The sequence below is a fragment of the Leptidea sinapis genome, chromosome 8 (assembly GCF_905404315.1).
Source record: "Leptidea sinapis chromosome 8, ilLepSina1.1, whole genome shotgun sequence".
NCBI lineage: Eukaryota > Metazoa > Arthropoda > Insecta > Lepidoptera > Pieridae > Leptidea > Leptidea sinapis.
In genome coordinates, this window is record NC_066272.1 from 771,947 (window position 1) to 790,424 (window position 18,478).

General features: G+C 33.5%; 2 protein-coding genes across 4 annotated transcripts in view; both read right to left on the minus strand.

The window, feature by feature from the left end:
- The window catches only part of LOC126965627 (cadherin-99C), a 222,660-nt gene extending 213,108 nt beyond the window's left edge, over positions 1 to 9,552 (minus strand). For all 3 annotated transcript variants that reach the window (XM_050809296.1, XM_050809293.1, XM_050809294.1), the window contains exon 1: positions 9,321 to 9,552. The gene's annotated coding sequence lies outside the window, so the exon portion shown is untranslated. The remainder of the gene's footprint in view (positions 1 to 9,320) is intronic.
- A 2,856-nt stretch (positions 9,553 to 12,408) lies between these two features.
- LOC126965630 (suppressor of lurcher protein 1) overlaps positions 12,409 to 18,478 on the minus strand; it is a 353,858-nt gene continuing 347,788 nt past the window's right edge. The window contains exons 13-15 of the mRNA XM_050809301.1: positions 17,396 to 17,603; positions 15,544 to 15,788; positions 12,409 to 13,661 (exon numbers count right to left, since the gene is read on the minus strand). Coding sequence (XP_050665258.1) covers positions 13,600 to 13,661; positions 15,544 to 15,788; positions 17,396 to 17,603 — 515 coding nt within the window. The 3' untranslated portion in view covers positions 12,409 to 13,599. The remainder of the gene's footprint in view (positions 13,662 to 15,543; positions 15,789 to 17,395; positions 17,604 to 18,478) is intronic.

The following is an 18,478-nucleotide window of genomic DNA, read 5'->3' on the forward strand; positions in this document are numbered from 1 at the left end:
TATGAATATTAAACTTTATATGCAACATAAGTTATTCACCGTTAGTAAAAAGCACAACAATTACATCGCAAATTTGTATCGAGTTCCAAAATTATTTTGATCCAACGATTGTTTTTACATATAGTATTAAACATCAAATTCTATTTTAAATTGTCTGTTAGTTGAGAGATGGAAGCATTATGAAACGTCTTACAATAGTGACTGTCGCTTATTTATCGCAGAATTTTGTGGTACGAGGTAAGCAGCTGTTGTCAAGCGCAAAGCAAAATGTGCACCGCTTATATTACATAATACAAGTTTATTATGTCGTAAGATTATTAAAATAAATACTTTTCGGATTCAGTCCCTGCCAGTACTTACTAATTTAATTTCAAACACTCCAAGTATACAATATGCAAAGTCTAGCGACATCCTAAGCATGCATTGCAGTTATTCGCTAATGTAACGAAAATGGTGAGCAAACACTTGAATTCAGCTAAGTCGTGAGTGTTAAAATTCATAAGCTTCGTATTATGCGGCTGAATTAATTTTGAATTGGTAAAGTCGTATCTGATTCTCTTGAAGGCGGATATGTTAATATATAACATGTAAGTTGAACAAACAGTCTTGATTGTGGACTGTAATATGAGCAATATTCCTTTAGTGTTTTTATTATATACTTTATATTCCTTGATAGTTACTTTTTGTCACATATCATGCCTTTGTTCTCGTTAAGTAAATCTCCATACATTAATAGTACTTGCAAATCTTTTTTATTGAATTAGTCATTATATTGCGGAGATCCATAACTACAGAAATGTTATGATGTTATCTTCAGTGTTAATTCCGTTAAGTTTTGTTACTCTAAACATAGAATTCCCCTTAATTTCAAACGCATGACTTACAGTTAGGCGGGCAAGTATCATATATGTGTGTGTTGTCACTATAACAAAAAATAATAACCGAGAAGGTGAATTATTACAATATGGTCACCAATCATAATTTAAAAAAAAAACGTTTGTTTTACAAAAGCATTTAATAGTAGGTATATCTTGTGCGCTACGTACGGAACCCTTCATGTGAGATTCTAACGCGCGCCTAACCTGTCTTATTCGATGCTTGATTTTGTTTGCCATAATACAAGTAGCCTTATCTCAGAAATGCTGCCTGACTGAAATTAAATAGACAAAAATATTGAAAATTGGTTTTTCAGATATAAATATCGTGTTTAACATTCAACAGTGAAGTTTTATTCAGTTACAATTTAGGCGGGCTACACACCAGGCAAACTTAATGGCGGTCAAATTGTGGAGCCACATAGTTATATCACCCCATTTAACGCTCCTAAAAAATCGGATTTAAAACACGCACGCAGACATAATATGTAGCGGGTGGCCTGATTATGTGGCATTATTAAAATAAATGCATACAATATTATGTGGCTATTTTTTAAAGACAGGTACGAAATGTAGGTACATTTTATGATTTTACTTATAAATGTACTTAAAACTAAACAATAAAAAACTGTATCACCAAAAACATATTATCGTGGGAATTGCCTGTATAGACCCTACGAATTAAGGCGTTGATACATGCCAGTGACCTTGGTAGATAGTAGATACTATAGAGCGAGGATGAGTGAGCAGGGCGTACGAGTCGTATTTAAACGTTAAAATAATTATTAATTAAGAATAATAATTGATAACTAAAATGTAACATTGTTTTGTGCACTTTTGTAAGCAAAAATTATGTTATTTAGCATTTAGTTATATTAGCACAATGGTTAGTATTTCACTAAATATTCCGAGCTCTATTTATGATTTTTTAGTTACATATGATTTGAAAATATAAAAAGTTCAACAACCATCCCACGTATTTTATGATACATTTTATTATTTATGTTATTTAAAACTGCTAATTATATTTATTTAGAAAAAACGGCTATAAAGTATTCCAATAGATTATAGCGAGTGTTATATATTTAAATAAAACACTTTTTAATGGATTAAAACGCGTGTTATTGTTACTGTGTTTTTACATTAGATTTTGCGTTAAAGTTACATTTTTATTATTAATTTAGTTAACCTGACGTTTTCAGATCTCCCCCCCTCTCCCCCCCTGAAAACGAATTAAACCACAGTTTAAAATAATTAAACACGCATTTAAATCCTTTAAAATTTGTTTTATCTAGAACAGTTATAACTAAAGTGAATTTCGGTAGACCTTAAGGGTGAATAATAAAAATAACAGAAAACAATGTGAGGAAGGGTTGAAATTAATTAAGCCTAGACGTTATAAAATAAAAATAACTTGATTGTTATCTGGCGTCGTATAATAAATTCGGTCACCTGGTGTTCACATCTGCTGTTAGTTGTATGGCTTGGATATTATTTGAAACCTCACAGGTACAGTGCGTGTTACCTGTTACAGAAAAAATCAATGACGAACAAATCGTAAGCTGTAACAGCTGCTGTGTTCTAATAAATTAATTGTCGTTGTTTTGTTAAACATTACAAACTTTACAACGAAAATTGGATTGCAGGCCCGATATATTAATACGATTTTGCATGATTTGCAGCGGAAGACAAGACAATTTGGGCTATCTTTAGATCTTAATTTAAATAATTTAACATAATATTGCCTTAGTTGTATTTAAATAAGACGACTTAGTTAAAATTTCGTTGCTTACAAAGTTAAATGAGAAAATAATTAGGATTCATTCAATTAAGTAACCACTGCATACAATATTTTCTTTTTATTATTAATACTTAGTCTTACTTTTTTTTTGATAATATAAAATATGATTATCATTATAATATATAATATGTACCTACCAGGAATAAATATTCATTTATATTGAACCAACCCAACACTCGGAAAAGTCGAGTCAGTAAGTCTTTATCATCAGTTGGGCGAAGAAGTATATTCTTCGGGAAGATATATAACATGCAGTATCAATTGTGAACTTCAAAATAATTTAACAATCGTGTGTGTGATGAAAGTCACATAACTAGAACTTGAATAATTATTTTGGCCGTTTTTCTATTACTGACGATGGAAGCAGAAGAGTTCGCAACACACTGGTTTGACATTTCGTGAATTTTGTTGTGAGGAACGAACATGTGGTCCACTACTGATGATAAGTAGTATTGTCTGTTTATACTATTGATAATATGATTATAGTCGTATTACACAACGATCTAGGGCGTATCATAATGCAATACGAACGACATCATACAGTTATACGCGCGTCTCCCAGAAACTCTAAATGTAATGTCTTAGTAGAAACAGTAAATGCCTACTATTGCTTTTTCTGCGAAAAAATGCTATTTGAAAGATTGAAGCCAGAACTTACTTACTAACGCTATAAGTAAATAATCCTCACTTCTGTTCTGGTATTCTTTATACGAAAGTATTTTTGTTTGGAATGAATAAAAATATCTACTTAAGATGCATAAAAAGAGGAAGGCGTTACATTTTTCATTTGTTATGCTATCAATTTCATCCTGAAGAAAGTAAACAGTAATCATATATCATTAAGTCTATCCACAAAAAGTTAAAACATTAATACAATACAATTATTCTGAAGAATGTATGAGACACATTCTGAAGTCATGCAAACGAATAACACCCTTATAGTTAAACAAATACGAACACTTCATACACGAGTCGTGATTAAGTTAATGATACTATTTGTCATCCACAGCGGTTCGTGATTAAGAGAATAAAGTGAGTAAGGAACACGTTGTTACGCAGTAAACGAATTGTCCTTCAGCTGAATGCATTTGGGCAGGGCCTCAGAATTCCTCGACAGGTAAGATTGTTAGATATAAATCCCACGATTCAAGTACAGTTTATAGCTTGTTAAGCTTGTTAATTCTGACTTGCGGTTGACGTCATTGCACAGGTGAATGTTTGCTGTTGTCAAAAAGTCAAGGGAAACCTTTAAATCAAAGAAATTATATGAAATTCATTTATTTGTATGTTTCGTGGTTAGATAATATAGTTCTTGAAATTGGTAGTTGCACAGAACAATAGCCAATAATTATTGATTGTGAATATAATATAAATAAATAAATAACACGTAAAATTTTAAATGCATTTAAGTATTTTCTTTTCGTATTAAAATTGATACGTTTTTGAATTCCTTTTGATGTCAAAACAGTATCACCGCTTTATAGACACAGGTCTCCCTAGCAACAAACTGGTTACGAGCTGCATATTTTTTTGCCTCCGGGTGAACCTGATGTAGTTCGAGTAAAATCCAACTTGTAATAATATCTAAGTAACACGGCCGGGCAACAAACCACCAGTCACAAATGTAAGGCATGATGAGTGCCAGATTCCACGATTCAACTTTTTTTTATGAAAATAAGGGACGAGACGAGCAGGACGTACAGCTGATGGTAATGGATACGCCCTGCCCATTACAATGCAGTGCTGCTCAGGATTCTTGAAAAATCCCAAAAATTCTGAGTGGCACTACAACTGCGCTCGTCACCTTGAGACATAAGATGTTAGGTCTCATTTGCTCAACTGGTTGGTGAACAGCTTTGGATGTTTTAAATTCAACAGATTAAACCGATACAAATTGGTTGGTGTTTATTATTTCATTCGGAGTGTAAACGCTATCAGTGTTATTAATAAACTCAAGAAAAGTTATTCCAAATTTAAATCTTTTGTCTTTATCTTACCTTTGCCACTACACAATTACATAACAGGTAGAAGTAATTTAAAATTTGGAGTATTTTTTCTTTGCGTTAAGAAAATATTGTGTGAATATCAGTAAAATTTAAACTGGGCTCTGACAAATGACTCGGCGATTGCAAAAACCCGTTTTAACTAGTTTTTTAACAAAACCTTAAATAACAACCTGTTGATTTTTTTCAAAACTCACTTTGACAAACTAAACTTAAACTATTAGTATTTATACTAAAAATACTATTACAATATCTCTCATCTGCCTTCATCCCCGTTTCCTTTATTCTTTCTAATAATTATATATGACCATACTACAAAGATTTCCATATGATTATATTATAAAGTATATTATATTCTGCAGTTTGCACAAACGTTACAGAATTACGAAGTCGGTGTGAAGTCAATGCATTAAACTTTAAAGCGCGTTTAAGTCTTTTGAAAGGCAAAGTTATAAATGTTAACAAAACAGCGGTCCTTCGACTTTTATGAGTCAATAAACATTTAATATTTTTGGTACATAGAATAGAAACCTTACATTGTGTCAGTGGAATAAAATAAGTTTTGTGAAATTTGTATGTAAGTAATATGCACTTCACAAATGCAATTATAATCTTCATGATAAAATAGCACACGAACAAAACTATGTTTTTTTTAACTGAGATATATTTTTTACTGTATAATCTGTATTGTACTTTGTATGTTTGTCTTTATTTACAAACCAGGGCGGTAGTAGTCAGAGATCATCTTAATCTTAGTACTGTTGTTGTGACCCTTTCTGAACATGAACATGCGTTTAGAGTTCGTTGGCACACTGAGTAAAGAACGTTGACTCTCACTTTATCCCCTGGGTCAATTCTTCCTCGCTACAAACCAATATCACTCTCTATTATAATTATCTAGCACTCTCTTATGATTCCACTAGTGTTACAAGACAGTATGGTCCGCAGTGATCACTGTATACTACTAGATGACCTCGTGTGTAAAAAGAAAATGCCAAATTCTATCTTTCAATAAATTATACATCTCGTACATCTCTTACCAACTTGATATTTCCCTGCAATAACAAACAATTATTAGCTTTAGTACACGTAAATAGTACATACCAAGAGGCCTTTATGAACCTTAGCTACTTTGTGGATTCATTAATGTTGCACATATTGCATTCGTGTAAGGTATCGCTGTTCGTCGGTCGGTCGTTCACTTGATATGCGAGCGTACTTGACTGGACTTAAGAGATCACCGCCGCCCATTCTCTTGCAATACCAGAGGAATCACAAGAGCGTTGCCGGCCTTCAAGGAAGGTGTACGCGCTTTTTTTTAAAGTACCCATGTTGTATCGCCCCGGAAACACCGCACAAGGAAGCTCAATGTCACAGCTTTGTAGTACGTGGAAGATAGCTCCTTGAAAACCGCACTGTGGAGGACCGTCACACATCCAGATGGTGGGGATGATATCCTAACTTGTGGCGTGTCGTGGGAAGGTGGAATTAGGCAGCAGGAATCAGGTTAAACAGCTTTTCGGAACAATTCCCGTGATAAATGCGGAACAAAACACACAATGAAGCGACGTCTCTACGCAACGCCAAGTGATCCAGCCGTTCATCGAGCACTGGGTCCCCTACAATTTAAGCTGCTCTGCGTTGCACGCGGTCAAATGGATCGAGCTGATACTGGGGCGACCTACCAGAGATGACAGCAGTACTCCATATTTGGCCGGACCTGCGCTTTGTAGAGCGTTAGAATGTGGGCCGTATTGAAGTACTGAGCTGTGCTCTATGATGAGGCCTAGCTTCATCGAAGCCAATTTAACTTTGCTCTCCAGGTGACCACGGAATTGGCAATTGCTCGAGATTTCGTGACTCAGTATTCCGATACTAGGCGAATAATTTTCATACCTACTAAAAATACAATATTATTCATACTTACACTAAGCAACAAACAAACCTATTGTTTATGTACAATCAAATTAGAACCCACAAGTTGTATGAAGGTCGCGTTAGTAGTGAACTTTTCTCCGTCTTACAAAATTCTGTACAGTTGTTTAGCCAACACAAACGAAACGTATAAACAATATAGCAGGTTAATGGTGATTGAAAATAATAAATGCTCAAAAATAATTGCTAAGCAAATATTATAATAGAATATAAGTGACTGTTTTACGATACTTAAAAATTCGACACAGATTGTAAAAAAGCAATTTTAATGACTGAGTTTCAATTTCCGTGAGCAATATTGTAGCATTGTTTAAATTTAATTACCGTTATCAAGTTAGGAGTATCATTATGCCATATTGGTGAATTATGTGTATGTAGAATGTTGAGATACTATATTCATTGGTAGTTAAAAACAGTGCCCCTTAGTCAAGCTTACTATTTTAAGATTCAAATCCGTCTGTTTGTCAGTGTATGAAATTTTGACGCGATATATTTACGCCGATAAATACATTTGTACAATGCCTGCAATGACAATTAGTCTCTTGTCTATTTAACAAAAATATTTAAAAATTACGTTATTTTCATCTTATATGAAGGTATGAAACCCTTGATCGGTCCAACTCAAATTGTCATTAACGTGGTATCATAGGAATTACTTGACTTATTCATGCACTCAGCACCATCATATAAATGTATTATAACTTTGAGTCTCTAAAGAATAAACATTTTCCCCATGAGAATTGATTATTTAAAAGCGGTCCTTGTAGAAGAATAGTCAAATATAAGACCCGCAAGTTCAAACAGGGACGGAACCCTGTCATAACAACGTCTGTGTGTCATCAGCACAGTCACAAATTGTACTTTTGACACTTATATAATTTAAACGTCTAGATAGAGTCACTTGCTGTTAGACAACCGATAAAAACAAGCCAAGAATATTAGTTTATTAGACCAGCTACGCTCGCGATTTGTACGAGTATGACACTGTGTTAGTGCGTGAATTGCTCAAACTTGAGTCTAGTTCAAAAGCCTATTTTTTTCGACGTTTTCACAGCTGTCATAGTCTATCTAGAGGTATAAATGATATAAGTTGTGGCATGTGGTTTTAAGTGCATGGACATGCCATCAATAGTATGGCGCCATGTATGAAATATAACGTTATAAGTCATAATTTTTATACCCAGACTTTAGAAATTATGCACTGCCTAGCGGGGATGGTGAATGGTATTTCCTTATACCACTCATCCTAAATACCCATCAAATTTTATTAGGTAGTTGTAACTTTGTTCTTAATTAGTTGTAAATCGCAATCTGTGTTGAATCGACGAAACAGGAAATAGATAAAAGCTATCAAGTGGTCGGTGAAGCAGGACGTTAATAATGAGACATGCGGGGATCAATTAAATAGTAGTACAAGATCCTGTTACCTATAACACCCATTTCATTTATAGGTATAGTGAATATGAACATTTTCAAATCGTATTATTAAATATTTAACAGGTATTATGTACTGATAACTAATACTTAAACCGGCGTAAGTACATATAATATACTAATATTATTTTTAAGAACGCTAACCGACTTTAACAGTTTGTTTACATAATAGAAAGCATAATCTGCGAATAATATTTCAACCTTAACCCAATTTATCAAAAATTTGCATGTACGAGTCAATATCAACCGGCCAGCGCGATAACCGTAAACTATGGATGGTAACTGGTTGAAAATAATAGTAATAATATGAATGCCTTTATAAAATATTATGTGCATAATAACATAAGTTAGACAGAGTGCTTCTGCGAAATAGGTAATATTAAAATGCAACTACAAACAAGTATAACATTATAATTATGAAAATCCTTAAATTTTCTCAATATAGGTATAATAAATTCTGATTTTTTTAAATAAAGATACATAAAATAAGACAATTAATTACCTATATACATGTAATTTCCAGCATGCATGTGGTTTATTTCCATTGCTAAAAGTGTTCGTAGTAAATTGCATCTTAGATGCATGGTATTTCCATCATAACAAGGCATGTCAATTTTGGTGAATGAAAAAAGTTCTAAGCACGTATCAAACAATAAGTAATATTATCTCACCGTAATGATAATTTCACTTAAAATGGTTTCAAGATTATGGCCTGTATTTCAAAAGAGTCCTTATAGGTAAGTTATGGCGATAACAAATTTATAGACATGACATTTTATAGTAGGTATACGAGATTTGAGAACATAATGAAATGCTTTTCAGCCTTTTGGGTTTTTTAGAAGTTAATAATAAGTTTTTACAGGTTTGTAATGGAATTTAAAAAACTGAAAGAATAAACATATTTTAAATCCGATACGTGATTTATTTCTTGTGGTTTAAATATAAATCTTTATTAATAGCCTGATTACCGCATGTACAACAAAGTATCTTAAAAAACTGGAAACCAATGATTATTGATGTACTATTTAACACTAATTTATAATCAAGCATTAAGCAAGGATTACATTAAGTTTTTGTTAAGCCTACCTAACATAAGTTGTACTTGATACGAAGCTTGATATTTTCAATATGAACTGAGAAATTAAACCTTAACTTTCGAACTTTAATAAAAGATCATTGATTTCGGTTACTCTGTGTTAGTTTGAATAAAAGTGTTTATATCCAATGAGTAAAGTGAATAAGTAATATAACTTGAGTGTTACAAAAGCTTACATTTCAAACAGGGTTGGTCTAGTAGTCTAATGTCCACCTGCTAGGTACGGAGGCTGCGTCGGCGTTGGAATGTTTCACCTGTGATCACTAAACAGCTCCTAAACAATCCACTATTTAACACGGATCGTGTTTATAAACGTTACACTCACAAAATTAAGGAATTTTAGTAAAGTATAAAACAGTGTCGTAAAAGTTCCCGCACTTCTGCTAAATACACACAACCGAACCAACGTGACACCGGGCTCTTACTGAATATTCGCTCTCAATCGCATCCGCTCAGTGTTACAAATAATGCAATACAATATCTATTATATTACTCCTTAATCAAGCGTAAATAAAACTAAACATGCTTATGATTTTTGACGTATTTATTAATACAAAATGTAGGTCCATGTAAAGTATTGCTATCATCTTTCGTAATGTTTATTTTAAAAGTTAAAAGAGGATCGGAGTCTCGGAGAGTAACAAATGTTTGGTACACTCAAGAGATGGCGCTAGTGATCTGATGGCAAATGTTGACTGCGCATCTAGGAATTGCTTTAGTAAAATTTTTTATTATGAATTTTAAGATAATAAGTTACTGTTCGTTGTCATTGTGGTCAAAAATTTTAACGAGCGGCACTGACCCTTTTTAATATGTTCCACCATGTCAACGTGGGCTCAACCTACATTAGTAGAAGTTAGTACTTAGTACCTAGTTACTATTGTTATTGAATACAACAGTTATTTCTTATTTCGTGTTCAGATAAAATCAAATCAAATACCGATAAATGCCGAAGTACCTACAGTAAGCAATAATTCAATTGTAAAGGTTTAATTAAATAGCTTTTTAAATTTTTTATTTTTAGCCAATTGAAAATCAAATAATAGGCTATTAATTAAATTTTAAAATAATATTTAAATTTAATTAATAGGTAATTATTTAAAATAAAATTAATTTTAAATTAAAAGTAAATATTTAATCAGTTATTTCTGAGATTTGTGACAACATATTACCAGGGAAGCATACAAGCATTCAATAAATAATTATTATTCCGGTTGTTAGCATTTTTACACGATAATAATTTTTTCAATTAGGTAGGTAGATACTTGTATGTTACCATTTTTATACATGGATCAGTAACAGCATAATTATAAGTACAGATTATAGGCAGAACATAAGGTATAACAATCTAGAAGTCACAGTCATCGGTCATATTGTCGGAAATTTTGTTCACTTTTTATTGGCGGCAAAGCTATTGCAATTCCTGTATTGTGACACCCGTATGCTCGTTTTAAGGTGCAAGGCTCAGACCGTATGGTGGATACGTCATCAATTCTAGGGACTTCAAAACTCATTCCTTACTTATGCGGAATGATATCGTGAATCATGATGAAGTAATATTTCGATACGTTTTTTTTTGCACTTAACTTTGCGGTACCTAAGTTTTATTCCTTACTTTTTTAGAGTTCTCCAGGGAACGATTAGGATTATCGGGCGGGTTCAAATACTATTACGAATGACGAAACAAAAAGAATCATTTTTTTATAGCTAGAGATGGCAAAAAAGAAAATTGGAAGCACTTTTAAAATCCAAAATAGCGGCAGCGCAAATCCTTAATTTTATACATATGGACATTATTTCCAAGGTTCTCGGGGTTTTAAAGCATGATTTTGGGATATTTTTTTAAATTCAAGATAGGTAGACGTCGCGCAAATATATGTACTTACTCAACATAATATGAATATCATTTTCAAGACTCTTGGAGTTACAGAGATCGAATTTTGGGATTTTTTAAAGACAAGTTGGCCACCGTGCAAAACATTGTTTCCTATCCTCTGGATCTAAGGAACGAATAAGAGTCATTTTAGGAATTATTGGAAATTCGTCAATTATCATATGTATAATGGATATAGCTTGCAAGGTTCTCGGGGGTGCAGAGAACGAACATTAGATCATTTTACTAATCAAGATGACATCCACGCGAAAATATATTTTTCACAATATGAACATCTTTTTCGGGTTTCTCGAGGTACTAATTTGGTATAATTTTGAGATCCGAGATGGTCGCTAAGTAAAATTATCATTGCAACAATGTGCATAATATTCCTGCCGAAAAAACAATGATTTCAACTATAAGGATATCGTCTTTAAGGTTTTCAGGGTAGTAAAGAACGAATATGAGATCATTTTTTTAAATCCATTATGGCTGCCGCGCTGTAGGTATCGCCTGTCAAGCTTCATACCTATTCGTGTGGCAATCATACCAGTGAGCGACTGATATATTTTTTTAAATAGGTACTTCATATTTTTTATTGGGCTTTGGTTTATCATCATCATTACAGCCAGAAGACGTCCACTGCTGGACAAAGGTCTCCCCCAATGACGATAGGTCCTGCCCTGCCCTCATCCTTGATCAGATGATCTTGACTAGATTGTCGGTCCATCTTGTGGGGAGACTGCTAACACTACATATTCGTTGGTGGTAGCATTGCCGAACCCGGGTAGCAGAAGTTTTTAGCACCCCCTGCCCCATCGCTTATGTGACTGCTACCGTGACCACCACGAGCGGAGCCGCCGGGGAGCGGGGCACGGGGCCTTATATAGTATTGTCTGTCATGTTTTTATTGGGGGTTTTGCCATAAACGCCACGCTTGGCAGGCGGGTTGGTGATCACAGTTGATGGTAGAGGAGATGGGGTGGTGCTGTTCTGGTGCTACACTACACGTATATTATTTTTCGGCATGAAAACTCTTGTAAAAGCTATTTATATATTATGAATATCACTTTTACAGTGACCTACAAAACAAACCACTCTAGATCTATACAATTTAGTCACTTATAAATATCAAAAGTTATATATAACATTACCACCATTTCGGAAACATTTTCTGTGCTTTAATTAGAAGTGGCAAGAAATTCAATGCAACATTTTAGTATTATATATATTATATTCATTATATATTGTGTATTGTGGACAACGATGGGCGGCTGGCTATTTATTCACTTTCCATCACTTGACCCTCCAGGCTCCAGCCCGTTGGTCCTCTTATATGTCTATAAAAGATATCACGAGGTAGATATAATTAAAAGTAAAACACAGAAAAATGAAATATATAATTTATTGATTATAATTAGGTACAATATGTGCCAGCGAGAATATTATTGTGATTGTTTTACTTGGTAGCATAATTAAGAGTATCTACTTTCAAAACGCAGTTAGATACTCTCTTTTTCGTCAAACTTCACATAGATTCAACAAGTATTGATTTACATTTTATATTTAAATAATTAAAAACGAGAAACAAATTGATTACTCGTAAGATTAAAGAAATATATTAACAGTACATTTTTTATTTATATTCATGTTAAATTCTTCTTTCTCCTTTACTGGCAGCACTCCTTTAATTCCTTTAGTGTTGAACACATAAGTCATTATTGATATTTGGTAAAGCAAAATTATTGTTCCCAGCCAAACCCGATTTTAGGATAAACTAGTTTTTCCTAGGCCAAACCAGTTCATTCTTGGCGACAGAATAAGCTGGTAGGGACTAGGTTAAACTAGTTTCTCGTATCGGCCTTAGGACAAACCCCTTTAGCCTAGGCTGAACTAGTTGAGAATGATATCAATAAACTGATCGAGCCTAATATGATCTTCAGGATAAACTGGTTTGACTTAGTCTATACTAATTTTAAAATCTCGCTGAAACTATTTTTTTATTGGTAACAATGACGGAAATATTAAGTGCCATCACTTAGCAAACAGAATTTAATTATGATTTAAGACATAACGCATCACGCAAGGGATCTATCTAATAAAGAGAATAGGTGTAGTTTTTAGATACATCTGTCAACGACTTTGACTGGGTCTATAAGGCCGATAACTGTTCCACGTCACCTGAGCAGTCGGTTTAGTGTTTCTAAAATAGGATTTTGAGCACATTGGACTGCTCGCGTTACCAGGATAATTAAGTCCATATTCCAAAATCCGCCTCTATACGAAGTCCGTGATCAAGTAAATTTTGTTTCTTTTAACTTTAGTTATGAAGACAGTGAATCATTAAATAGTATTATGAATTGAGACACTTTCTAGAATATGAACCTTCTATGGCTGTATTTGGCTGTAATTACTTATAGGTACTACTAAAACAGAATTTCTTGATAAGTTATAGTGAACAAAAGACCAAACCTACAGATAACAAATTACTAGTGTATGGTACAGACTATATTACAAAATGTACAGGATTGAAAAACTACCTAGACGCTATATAATAATAATATTATCTAATATCACTTCATTTAATTACATAGATGATAATATGCTGAGATGATTGTGGTTAGCACCAAACACAAATAGGAATCTGAAAAGATAGAAAAATATAACAATTAATTGTATGTTTTTTTAATAAGAGGGCAAGAGGTTCACGTGATTGGGAGTGATGAGGCAACTGCCCATGGACATCCGCACCAACAAGTGTCAAAAGATCCATAGCCGGCCACTAAAGGTGTGCTCTTTTTTTGAAGGTTCCTAAATTGTATCGGTTCGGGAAAACAGCAGGCGGTAATTGATTCCACAAAGTGGCTGTACGAGGCAAGAAATTTCCTGAAAACGATTGTGGAATGCCAGCCAATACCACAGCGTCTTCCGGTACGTGGTAGCCATTCGAGGACTTTTCTGCAATCTTTTGGGCTATATCGGTAACTTTGGTTCCCCTACGTATCTCCTCATTTCTGATTCGATCTCGCAGGGAAACTCCGAGTATAGCCCTCTCCATTGCCCTCTGAGCGACCATGAGCTCTCTAATCAGGCAGGTTTTCAAAACAGAATGGTATGACAAGTTCTTAATTTTAATTAAATTTACAAATCTTTCAATTATACTATATGCAAAGTGATGCAACAAAAATACTTAATGTAAATCAAAATAAAATATCACAAAAATGTAAATTAATAAGTACAAACACAACAGTTATTGAGTACATACATAATATTTATTATAGTACCTACAATACCGTAGATGCATCAACCCTCATATACCGTTAATAAAATAAAGGCATTATGCGAGCATTTTATTAGCTATTATATAAAAAAAAACATAATAAATGTAATTGAAAATATTATATAATATTGTATTCGATATTATATCTTGTCTTGCGCCCATACTACAGGCTATGCCTCGTTTGGCGCAAGATGATTTGTGTAATATTATAAAATTGGTATTATTATAATTGGGTTTGAAGTTTGAAATTGCCGTTTTATTTTTACTACGAATTGACATAGAACCTTAATGGTTTGAGATTTTTGAGTGAAACTTTTTGGACATGGTACATATGTAGTTCTTCTTTTAAAAAAAGTGCAACATACGATTATAGACTTTCAGTTGTTTTTTTTTATTCAGCCTAGGCAAAGAAGATGGATACTTCGAAAATACGAGTGAAAAAGTGATGAATATTATTGAAAAATCACTCGAATTCACTCTTCCGACGCGAATCTAACGCGGCAGAAACAGTCAATGTTGCGTTTGGAGAGGGGACTTTTAATAAAGCACCGTGCGATTTGGGTTAAACGCTTTTGTGAAGGAAACTTTGATTTGAATAACAATTATTGGAAGAGATGGTGGAAGCCGATCCGAGCCAAACTACCCAGGAATTAGCGGCATGGCTTAACGTTACCTTGCTAACGATATTGACTCACTTCCGTCAAATCAATAAAATAAAAAAGTATGATAAATGGGTGCCTCATGATTTGACTGATCTACAGAAAGTTTTTTCGTGATTTGGACAATTTTCCACGTTATAAAAATTTTTCTTCTGAGGGGGCACTACAAAATGCTTTCACACAGTTTGTCGAATCTAGATCACCGCATAGCTATTGCAAAGGCATAAATTACCTTCCTATTAGATGGCAGCAACTAAATAAGGGTAATTATTGATTAAAGATATATGTTAAATATAAAAAAAGGAATTTGAACATTTCAGTACAAATCGGCAATTTCTTACTTTAACCCCTAATAATAATTAAGGTTATACTTCTTGGACAGAATAATATTTCTACTGTGGTAAAGTGTCATGGACATTTACTGACTTGCTCAAGGTATATGACAAGTAAATCTTTATTCTTACTTTGGAAAAATTCTTAAATTTATGTGGATATTTTATAGATCACACTCATAATACATCACTGTTGTGCCGCCAGCGTTGGTTACGTACTGCTTAGAATTAATAATTAATCAAAAACCAACTTACGAATGACTGACGATCCGAGGTCAGATATCGGAGCTTGATATTCGTCAGATACTTCTAGAAATTGATAGATCGCTTTGAATCCAGTTCCGTCTAATCGATCATTAGATCGGAATGTAACTTTGAAGAAGTTTCTCTCTGATTCCACGTGAAATTCCTTCTGCTGACCACAGTATCTACCATACCTACTGTCTTCAGTGATATAATTGGAAAATTCAACGTAATCGCTTGCTGAAACTGCCTCACACCTGTAAACACATAGGATGATTGGTTATTATACTTAGTCTGGCCATAAATACTGCTACAATTAAAAATAAACAATATATTACATTTGAATTTGGAATCTGTCATTTTTATATGATTGTTCATTGATTTTTCTCATTTTGGCGCCTATACATTGTACAATATTTTGCGGTATTAAAATGGAGTGGGGTAATAAAGAGAACCGAATCACTATGTATATATTAATATATAAAGCGTTAGTAAAAACTAGGTATATTTGCATTCTGCCCGTACTAACGTATGGTTCTGAAACCTCAGTGTTCTAAACGAAAATATCAACAAAATACCGGAAGGAAGTGCTGAAATTACCTGTGAATTCTTAAAACATCTTATAAACTTATTTTTGAACGCAATTTCATGGTCTTATAAGGTTTCAATTCGCCAGTACGACAAAAGTATTCATTTATTTAATTCATTCAATTTTACGCAACAACTTTGTATAGTATCGTAATAGACGAACCCTGTGAGAAAGTGAGATAACTATCCTTACATAAAAACCTAGGTGTGAGAAACATACGGAATAGATGAAGAGTATGCAACCATTTTGAAACAATTTAGTAGCCATTAGTCTCCTGTCAAATTCGAACGCGTTTTAATTTTAGTGTTTTTATCGTTATTGTTCTTTATTTTAACGGATATTAATAAAAAAATATAATAGTGTCATTTTCTGTATTAGTCGATACAGAACATCAGCCATAGATACAGATCTATACTAGTGATGCAACGGATCTCTGTTTCTGTATCCGCAAGTGCGGAAATTCCGCGCGCTTTTCGACATTCGTTTCTGCTTCTGTTTCCGCTACTTTTATAACAGATACAATCGGAAGTTTACGACGGCTGATGATAGTGTATCTTGTGTACTACCCAAAAGATGCCAAACTCAAATTGAGGACGAAGTCCAGCCGACGTCATCATCAATGATGAATTCACCATTTCAAATGTTAGAATCCATGTTAGTACGAACGCAGACCAATAAACCTCGACTACAACTAACGAGAGTGACAATCTCCTTTTGGAGATACACTCACATTAAATGAAGATCCTCTTGTCTGTTTGACAAATTTCCAATCATTGGTAGGATTTGTCAAATGATAACAATACATTTTCTTTGTTTTTTGACAAATAGAAAGACAGTCACGTCCGTTAACTGAGACCCACCTCCTCCTATTCACTAATTTAGGCCGGCAGTAGCAGACCTCTTACCAGAAGCATGGGGAAGTATTACTCTGGTATAGTAACTCGTTGGTAAATTTTCTAGGATAATAATTCTCTCAAGCGGTATAATTCGGCCAGACTCAATCTTGTACGAATGTTTCCTTCAAGAACCTGGAATTATCGTATTCTTTTACACTCTGTTGTTTGTTCGTACTAAGAAAATAGGAGGGATGATTACCAACCATCAAATAACTTAGATTTGAATATCATTAATTATTACTTTACGTACCTCCATGAGTAGGTTCATAATTTCTCAGCTCTTAGTTGTAATGTACTTTAACATTTCTTTTTATCTCTTATTTTTACTACTTGTGTTGTATTGAGTTAAAATTATTAAGAAATTTGTAATAAAACTTACGGCGACACCCCTTCCACATCGAAATGCGTGAAATGAAGATGAACTTTCTCAGTCTGTCCTCCGTGAAAAAAGTATGAACACTCTGTGTCTCTCGGGTAAGCACCAGGCGAATTGGGTGACGCTATTGTTCCATTGTGAGCCTCACTGCTATTATAAACGAATGCACAAGGAAATTCTTTCAACTGTCGACCTGTTGTTATTCCAAAATCTGAAAAAGTATTTAGTATGAATATTAGGTGATATATTAACAGAGTTATTGATAGAAACACAAAATATTTTTCTTTTTTTTTTGTTGAAGGATAAACGAGCATACAGGTCCCCTGATGGTAAGTGATCACCGTAGCCCATACTCTCTCGTAACACCAGAGGAATCACCAGATTGTTACCGACCTTATAAAGCGTCTAATAAACGTCGTGCGTCGAATACAGTATACATTATAGATATTATATTTATTGCAGTGTCTTCTATTCGGCTAATTTTAATTAGCATGCAAAACGTTTACTTAAAATTTAAAAAATCCTTAACACTATAAAACAATTTGTCAATCAACCATTGAGAGTCAATTTGTGCCACCGAACGCAAGTTGATACTTTGATATTGTAAAAAAAAATAAGATTAAGTATAATATCTTATAGGGTTTCAAGATACTTATTGTTATATTTTATAACAATATAAAAATAGTACCTAATATAATTTCTGAACTTTGTTGGGATAATACGAAGATACGGCTATAGTGAATTATCTAGGTACGATACTCTGTACCCAACAATATGCAATACAGGAATTTAAAACTAATTTTATTAATACTTTTGATATTTTTTTAATATGAATGATTATGTTACTGTCTCTTTACTATGCATAAGAACTGGCGAACTAAAGAATTGTGTAAAGGGATACAACTCCGATGACTGTGGGTGGGTAGCCCCGAGTCTCATGTGCCTGTGATTAATTAACTATGTGTGGCATTCTTTCACAGTGCGGTTTTCTATGAAATTTCTTTAACGTACAACTAAGGTGTAAATGTACTTTCACTAAGGGCTACACCGTCTTCCATAAAATCATTAATAGTAAAAAAAAAGATA